Genomic DNA, 9,319 nt, shown 5'->3' on the forward strand with positions numbered 1-9,319 from the left:
CAATCTTCCCTTATTAGCCAAATTGGTTAAAGTTGGTGACGAAGTTTCTTTAGTTTTTTTTTCTCACGTATGTGTGGTTGTTGACCAACTTTGTAATCTTTGTTGGTGAAATCTTTCAAATTCACATTATCTTTTGATTTTTATTATTATGTTAAATTTTCATAGTTAAGTGTCAATGTAGATTATCTATATCTACACAATTATACACATTATATTTTGATTCATCCACATAATTTAATTATTATAAACATTAATTAAAAGTAATTTTAAAAAAATTACAATATAGAAATTCAGCATTATAAGTTAAAAAAAAAAAAAACTAAATAGAAATTCAGGATTATTTTAATTATATAATATAGAACCATAACAACACAATATTGTAATATATAATAATATAGTTTCATAGAAATCATTTCCTCTGTTGGGATTGTTATGTGTATTGAGCTTTCGAATTAATTATTTGGGGTTGTTAAATTGAATGTTTTAAAAATTAACAAAGGCCCACTATTTGGACCATCATAAGTAACATTATTAATGATTATATATGCATGAGTGATTAGTGGGTTGGGTTGGTGACAACAACCAAGTCAATATAACAACAATACATTGCACCCTTCTTCTTCCTCTTTTCCTATTCTAATATTAGAGAAAGAAAACACATCCTTTGAGTTTGACTTGACCAAACTATAACCTTTACCCATTTCTTTAAATAAAATAGTAATAATAAAGAGCAATTTGAACTTATTTTTATACAACTAAATTTACAATATTATAAAAAAAAAAAATGCAAGAAATATTAAAATATAAATAAATTAATTTTATATGTGTATAAAATAGTAAATATTTTATATTTATTGTATTGGGTAAAAATTAATTGGTTTGATATTGTTTATAGGGTCATATTATAATTTACCAAATATTCATTGCTCGATTTGATTTTTTTGAATTAATTATCAAAATATTTTGATAATTAATTGTGGCAGAAATTTTAATAGAATGTCTCACCTATAAAAATATAAAATTTCGATCCCCAAGTTTATTACTTATTATGTGAAATACAATAAATTTATATATAAAAAAAAAAGTAAAGAGAGCTTAGAAATCCGATTACCCACACTAATCATTTATTCATTTTCTTTTGTAGATCCAAAGTTAATATGGGATTGAAGCCCAAAAAATCAATAACTGAAGGTATTTCGATCCTTTAGTTATATGCATATATGTTGGATTTATTCTACATTTCATAAATCGTTCACGTGCTTTTTTTATTTGTATATAATTTCTAATAGTTAGTACGTATTAGAGCTGTTATTATTTCTGTCTTGATTATTTTGAGTTTTCGGTATATATATTGTATTGTCTCTGTATGTATTGTTTGTTCATGATTAATTGGTGTAAAAATTTTGTTTTAATTATTTTAATACATATTATTATTAAAATTGTTATATATTCAATATTAATATTTTTATATCTATTAAAACTAATTATTTTCATATATATATATACATATTCATATTTTTATATATTTCAAAATTATTTAAATCTTAAGTAGCAAAATAATGTATTTTACATATTAAGATAGTAACATCAAATATGGATGAAGAATACTGCATTAAAATAAATTTATGAAAATGGATAAACTCTCATCCATTTAGAAAGTTTAGTTAAAATTATGGGCTCATTTGTGAGTTCAATTAGTACTAGAATAAAAACCACACCCATTGACTTGACCAAACAAGAAAGAAAATGATTTTTCTCATGCATGCAGATAAAATAATGGCAAACAAATTAAACAATTAATAATTACAATGAGACAAAGAAAAGGTAGTAGTGTGGTGTATTAATTCCTGTAACTATATATTAATTAGTCTATTAATATCAATTAGTTTTTTTAATTGAATAAATATTTAATAAAGGGAGGGACCCAAAAACTTGTTTGTATAGTCCACTTCCACTCAAAAGATAAAATAATAATAGTAATAGCAACCAAAACCAAACTCTTTCTCACTGCCTTCCTTTGGTCAAATTTCTCATGCATACCAAACCAACGCACTCACCAAACACTTTCTCTTTCTCTTCAGCCACCCACTTTGAAAAAACCTATATACTTCTCTATCTCTTCATCTTACTCTAATAGCTTCTATATAACATCCTCATAACTTCTCCTTACACTTCAAACCAAATTCCATTTCATATTTCTTCATACAATTAATAACCTCTCCAACTCTAAACACACCATCCAATCAATATATATTATACATACAAAACTTATTATTACTTCAAATGGAGAGTTTGTGCAAGACTATTAAGCCAACACCAATCGTCTCTAGTAATGACCCACTTAATTGGGGTGCTGCCGCAGAGTCCATGACTGGCAGCCACTTGGACGAAGTCAAGAGAATGGTTGCGGAGTATCGGAAACCGGTCGTCCGTCTTGGGGGTGAGACTCTCACCATTGCTCAGGTGGCTGCCATTGCTGCTGGCGGTGACGTCGACGGAGTTAAGGTAGAACTTTCAGAGTCGTCAAGGGCTGGAGTTAAGGCTAGTAGTGATTGGGTTATGGAGAGTATGAGCAAAGGCACAGACAGCTATGGTGTCACCACTGGTTTTGGTGCCACCTCACATAGGAGAACCAAACAAGGTGGTGCCCTTCAGAAGGAGCTAATTAGATTCTTGAATGCTGGAATATTTGGTAACGGAACAGAGTCATGCCACACTCTGCCTCGCTCATCTGCAAGAGCAGGTTTGCTCGTTAGGATTAACACACTTCTCCAAGGCTACTCAGGTATTAGATTTGAGATCTTGGAAGCCATGGCCAAGCTCATCAACAACAACGTTACCCCATGCTTACCATTGCGTGGAACAATCACTGCATCTGGTGACCTTGTGCCTCTGTCTTACATTGCCGGTTTGCTCACAGGAAGGCCTAACTCCAAGGCAGTCGGACCCAATGGCGAATCCCTCACTGCAAAGGAAGCCTTCAAAGTTGCTGGAATTGATTCTGACTTCTTCGAGTTGCAGCCAAAAGAAGGCCTTGCTCTTGTTAATGGCACTGCTGTTGGTTCAGCTGTAGCTTCTACTGTTCTTTTCGAGACCAACATTCTTGTTGTGTTGGCCGAAGTCTTGTCGGCAATTTTTGCAGAAGTGATGAATGGTAAGCCTGAGTTCACTGATCACTTGACTCACAAGTTGAAGCACCACCCTGGTCAAATTGAGGCTGCTGCCATTATGGAACATATTTTGGATGGAAGCTCTTATATTAAAGATGCTCAGAAACTTCACGAGATGGATCCTCTCCAAAAGCCAAAACAAGATCGCTATGCACTTAGGACTTCACCCCAATGGCTAGGACCAATGATAGAAGTGATCAGATTCTCAACCAAATCGATTGAAAGAGAAATCAATTCAGTGAACGACAACCCTTTGATTGACGTTTCAAGGAATAAGGCTATCCATGGTGGCAACTTCCAAGGGACTCCAATTGGAGTTTCCATGGACAATACCCGTTTGGCTGTAGCAGCCATTGGTAAGCTCATGTTTGCCCAATTTTCCGAGCTTGTGAATGACTTTTACAATAATGGTCTCCCTTCAAATTTATCTGGTGGCCGCAACCCGAGTTTGGATTACGGTTTTAAGGGAGCTGAAATTGCCATGGCCTCATATTGTTCTGAGCTCCAATATCTTGCTAATCCGGTGACTAGCCATGTCCAAAGTGCAGAACAACACAACCAAGATGTGAACTCTCTAGGATTGATATCTTCAAGGAAAACTGCTGAGGCTATTGATATTCTCAAACTCATGTCTACAACATTCTTGGTAGCTCTTTGCCAAGCCATTGACTTGAGACATTTGGAGGAGAATCTAAGGCACACAGTTAAAAAAGTTGTGAGTCAAGTGGCTAAGAGAGTTTTGACAACTGGCGCAAGTGGCGAGCTCCACCCATCAAGATTTTGCGAGAAAGAGTTGCTTAAAGTTGTGGATAGGGAATACGTCTTCACATACATTGATGATCCCTGCAGTGCTACCTATCCTTTAATGCAGAAACTAAGGCAAGTACTAATAGAACAAGCTTTGGTTAATAGTGAAGGTGAGAAGAATCCAAACACTTCAATCTTCCAAAAGATTGGTGCTTTTGAGGAAGAATTGAAAACCCTTTTGCCTAAAGAGGTTGAAAGTGCAAGGAATGCTATCGAAAGTGGAAATGCTGACATATCAAACAAGATCAAAAAGTGCAGGTCTTATCCATTGTACAAGTTTGTGAGGGAGGAGTTGGAGACTAGTTTGCTTACTGGAGAGAATGTTAGATCACCAGGAGAGGAGTTTGACAAGGTATTCACTGCAATGTGTCAAGGAAAAATTATCGATCCAATGCTTGAATGTCTCACTAGTTGGAATGGTGCACCCCTTCCAATCTCTTAGTTGGCTTTTTTTTTTTTTTCACTTCTACGGTAAACCACCCATTAAATTACTGTTGTAAAATTATTATTTGTATCATGAAACTTTATTTTATAATTTATTTTATAATTTATTTTATGGTAATAAAATAACAAGCAATTGTAACACATTTCCATCCAAAATTGAATTTAATATGTTTTTCACGTGTATATAAGCAACAAAAGAACTGATTCATTCAAAAGGAACAATATTACATTTAGTTTTATAAAAATTATAAAATGTAAAATAAACCAAATTTAAGTATGCCTAAATTAACATAAGGTATAACCTTACTCAACCTCTATAAAGGACACAAGAGATTAGTTGTGGAGTTTCTATTTTCAAAATGAAAGCTACAAAAATACTAAGTTTTTTTAATTATTATATTTGACCATTTTACTAATTAATTATTTAAGACTATATAGTGTGCAGAATTGTGTAGGCCAATATTTATGAATGGTATAGTACTTCATTCAAACACAAAGACATGAGCAACAATCCTTGTACAAAATCAGTTTAATACAACATCAAAGAAAATCCTTTTTCTTTTTTTACCATAATCACTTTCTTAGTTCTTCTAATATATCTTTTAGCAATAATTCAAATCCTAACGCACTTGACTCGAATCCCGCTTTGGCATATATGTTGTTGGGTTTGAACAAAAACAACATTAAACGAAATGAATGGAAGAAAAGTGACTAATCATATCATTCAACCAAAACAACTATCTTTGAAATACAATATGGCTTCTTCTTCTTCTTCTTCATACACAAAACTAGTAAAATGAGAATATCAACTCAGCCTCTCTAGTAATTTTTGGACATTACATAGTTCATGGCTCCATCATACCAGACAAAAACATTGTGGGGGTTAGCTTTTTCCTATGGCTTTCGAGGAGGTGGAGGTGAGCTACTGCTCGAGCTGTTGCTACTGCTTCTTCCTCTTAATGGCCTGAACATATAATGTAATACACAACAGCTTAAGAAATGGTTGCAAAATATGAAACATTGAAGTTCCCGAGTGAAAGTAATAGGGAGCTGAGATTTACCTTCTTGGACTGCGAGATAATACTTTCCGGGGAATCTGTTTAATCAATTGAAACGATGTTATACAGTGTACCCCACAAGCCAAGTTTACTCAGTAAGAGTACAATAAAGAATGTAATACCTTTCGAGGACTAGGTGATCCAGACGATGATGATGACCTCCCGCGTCTTCCAGCTGGTCCCCGGCCCCTGTGAAACCAAGCAGGTTAGAATATGAAATAATAAGAAACAGCATATAAACAAGGTTTAGGTTATCGCAAAAGTATTAAGGCAAATCCAACCTTCTTGGCGATAATGATCTTGAGCGTGACCTAAGAGGCCTACGAATAGGAGAACGGCTGCGTCTGCGACCTAGTGGAGATCTCCTAGGAGGACTACGGCGTCTTGGAGGTGAACTAAGTAAGAAACAAAAGTTATTAGTAAGATGCAGGAAAAAAAAACAGAGTACCAAATTCAACTAACTTGTAGATTTTAAGAGAAGTTGAAATAAAATATTTAGAAAGAATTACCGCCGTCTTGGAGGAAGGGGAGATCGCCTACGAAGAGGACTGCCACGCATCCTTCTAGGAGGAGGAGATGGTCTAAAAGAAGAAGAAGAAGATGAAGAAGCTTATTTATACATATATACTCAAACTTGAAAAACTAAATATATGTAATACTACTGTCTGCATACCTAGGAGGAGGGGATCTGCGCCTTAGTGGAGGGGATGGGGAACGACCTCTTCCAGGAGATGCAATCCTCCTTCGTGGAGGTGTATCACCACGACGGTGAGGAGGAGAGTCCATCCGACGGCGAGGAGGAGGGGAGTCACCACGACGGCGTGGTGGAGGCGAGTCAGGAAGTCGTCTCGGTGACCCACCTCTGCGGCCCACAGGGGATCTCCTTCGTGGTGAGAGTGGAGGTTTCCGGCGAGGAGAAGCTGAAATTAAGATTACAAATGAAAGCATTGGTATAATTGAAAAAAAAGAAGACAGCATTAGGATGCTATAATCATAAATTCCATAAAAAAAAGCATACGTTCTCTTGGTCGCTTAGGCACATCCTTATCAGCAACGACATTATCAGCTTTAGGTGCATCTCGCTTTGGAGGACCAGGGAGAGGCTTAGGAGGAGGTGAAACTTTCTGCCGCTGAGGTAATGTGAACCTTGCTCGAACTACGTTCCCATCAATTTGAGCCTGTAATAAGGGTATACGAAAACATTATTCCTAACATGATATCATCATATTAAACATCATACACTCCCAACATTTAAATAAAACTTACACCATCCATGTGTATTTGAGCTTTTTCTGCATCTGCTCTTGACTTGAACTCAACGTATCCATATCCTTTTGGAAGATTAACCTGCATATGAAATAATGTTCACAAAATTTTCCCAGGAGAAAAGTTAAGCAGACCAAAGTACCAAATTTAGTCTGAACTTACAGTACGATCCATCGCAAGCTCAACATTGACAACTTCTCCAAAGTTACCTGCATAGGAAATATGGTAAGAAAAATGAAACAGATCCTAAATGCACAACTATCATCAAACATCATTAAGATGGATCATGCAAAGGTTTTAAATTTTCTTCAATGTCAATGCTGCCCAGTTAACAGCTCAAAAACTATTTAAAACTATTAAATTACACTAAGTATGGTAACTGGTAAGGATAGTTAATCACTAATCCTTTTTTTTTTTGACATCGGGGTGGGGGATTCAAATTGGGACCTCCTCTTTGTGAGAAGAAGTGAGGTACTACCACTAGGCTATAGCTATGACTATTAGTTAATCACTAATCAATCCTTTATTTTATATATATATATATAAATATATATAAATAATAAAAATACAATTATTATGTATTCTGCGTTCATTGAACCTTATAAATATATGTTTACACAAAGCTAATTTTTATGTTCTCCAGATAAAAGAAAGGGGGAAATTTGCATCTAGACTTATAAGGCGTGTTCATGTTGTATTAGACAATACAATAACAATCACAGAAAAACCTAAACTTGCCGCCTAGGACCACCTATATAATAGCATTATAGCTAATATATGCAAAATTGTTTATATATGGAGAGATCAGAGCAATGCATACCGAATATTTCTCGCAGATGGTTTTCATGCACATTCCTGGTGAGAGCATCAATGTGAAGAACAAGTGACTCATGGATAGGAGAAAGCTTCCTGAAAACCATTGCAACACTCGTTAGTGTATACAAAGATAATCACACAAAATGGAAAAAGGAAAGAAAAATCAGTTAGTGGGTAGGGAAACATATGCACTAGAACTCTGATGAACCACAATAAGAATAAAGTGCTATCTATTTTTTGGCAAAAAATACAGTACATAGGATTCTTGGGATATTAGATAATTCATTAAAATTGAAGTATAGAATCTGGCGTACTGAAGGAGGTTTAAAAGCACAGCCGCAGGACAAGAACATTAACTATATCAAAACATACTAACTGCAGTTAAGGTGCCAATTTTAAATAAAGTTGGAGCAAACAAAGATGAAGTAACTTCCTCTAGAGAATTCCTCAATTGAATTATAGACTAAGTATTAACCTTGGTGGTGGAGACGCCTTTTTAGATTGTGGAGGTGGGGAGCGACCACGTCGAGCTGTATCAGGACTGCAAATGACACATTGATTAAGACTCAAAGTTGGGTCATTTAGGCAATGTGGTATGGTACCACAACTAATTCCATAAAGAACAAAGTCAATTCTAAAATTTTGCAAACCCAGAACAAAAATCAACAACAATCTTACAAAATTAAACTTAAGATTCTTTTTTCATAGGAAAAATTCGATAAACCATTTCAGTAGCTTAATTTCGACATATAATCACTTACATTCATCTCTACATTTCTGTAATTTGTCAGCAATAAAGACCATATATAACCAAAACCCTAGAAGAAGAATTTAAAAAAAGAAAATGTTCAAGAAGAAGAAGAAGAAGAAACCTTTTCTTAGGTAGAGGTGGGCTTCGGCTGCGAGAGCTGCCACTTCTAGAAGGAGAAGAACTTGAAGAAAATGACCTTGAGCGAGATCGAGAGCGGGAGCGGGAACGAGAGGAGGAGCGAGAATCGGAGCGAGAGTAAGAACGAGAGCGTGAGGAGGAGCCAGAAATGGAACCCGAGGGCGAACGACGGCCTCGGCTTGGCTTCGCCATGGGAGCAGAGAGTGAGAGCAAAAGAGGAACCCTAGATAAACCCCCAAAATCCAAACAAAATCGAGAGAACTGAGGAAGGAGGAGCTGAACACCAAAACCCAAATAGTTTATCACTGTAATTACTTTTATACCAACAATAATACGACATGTCGTTTTAATATTATTATTATTATTTTTCTTCTTCTACTCACTTAATGGGTGCTTCTATTTTCACACTCTCTTATAATTAATTATTACACAATTATAGATAATAATAAATTTAAAAACTTTATATATTGATCTAATAAAAACTTTACATAAATATTTTTAATATAATAAAAGTTAACATATTATACTTCATATCATTTGTTCTTATTTGGAGTTTAGAGAAAATAAAAATAAATTTTATAATTAATTTTTCTTTAAAAATATGGAGACACATCCATTTTCCTATAAGGGTGTAGCCAGAAAGAATATTGTCAACAAAGGAAAACAAAATACTATTTTACCAAATTAAATTTGGGGAATTATCTATATACTGTTTTCTTAATTTTTTTTTTTTTCAAATTTACTGTTTGGATTTCTAAAGTGGTTGCAGCGCTAGTTGTAATAGCGGTTTCTATAAGATTTTTTGTTGCAATTTAGGTTGTAGTACTAATTGCAATAGGAGTTTCTATGTAAAATTTCGTAAAAATGTA

General features: G+C 34.6%; 2 protein-coding genes across 2 annotated transcripts; one reads left to right on the forward strand and one right to left on the reverse strand.

The window, feature by feature from the left end:
- Positions 1–2,135: 2,135 nt before the first annotated feature.
- LOC115710186 (phenylalanine ammonia-lyase-like) lies at positions 2,136–4,577 on the forward strand. Its single transcript, XM_030638528.2, has one exon. The coding sequence runs from the start codon at positions 2,284–2,286 to the stop codon at positions 4,417–4,419; it is 2,136 nt and encodes a 711-aa protein (XP_030494388.1). The 5' UTR covers positions 2,136–2,283; the 3' UTR covers positions 4,420–4,577.
- A 541-nt stretch (positions 4,578–5,118) lies between these two features.
- On the reverse strand, positions 5,119–8,842 carry LOC115710188 (serine/arginine-rich splicing factor SR45). The gene is made up of 12 exons (XM_030638530.2): positions 8,434–8,842; positions 8,037–8,102; positions 7,566–7,654; positions 6,908–6,954; positions 6,746–6,826; positions 6,498–6,657; positions 6,153–6,399; positions 5,989–6,060; positions 5,761–5,874; positions 5,602–5,668; positions 5,483–5,517; positions 5,119–5,385 (listed from the first exon to the last, which is right to left on the reverse strand). The coding sequence occupies exons 1-12, from the start codon at positions 8,640–8,642 to the stop codon at positions 5,316–5,318; spliced, it is 1,257 nt and encodes a 418-aa protein (XP_030494390.1). The 5' UTR covers positions 8,643–8,842; the 3' UTR covers positions 5,119–5,315.
- Positions 8,843–9,319: the final 477 nt, after the last annotated feature.

The sequence above is a fragment of the Cannabis sativa genome, chromosome 3 (assembly GCF_029168945.1).
Source record: "Cannabis sativa cultivar Pink pepper isolate KNU-18-1 chromosome 3, ASM2916894v1, whole genome shotgun sequence".
NCBI lineage: Eukaryota > Viridiplantae > Streptophyta > Magnoliopsida > Rosales > Cannabaceae > Cannabis > Cannabis sativa.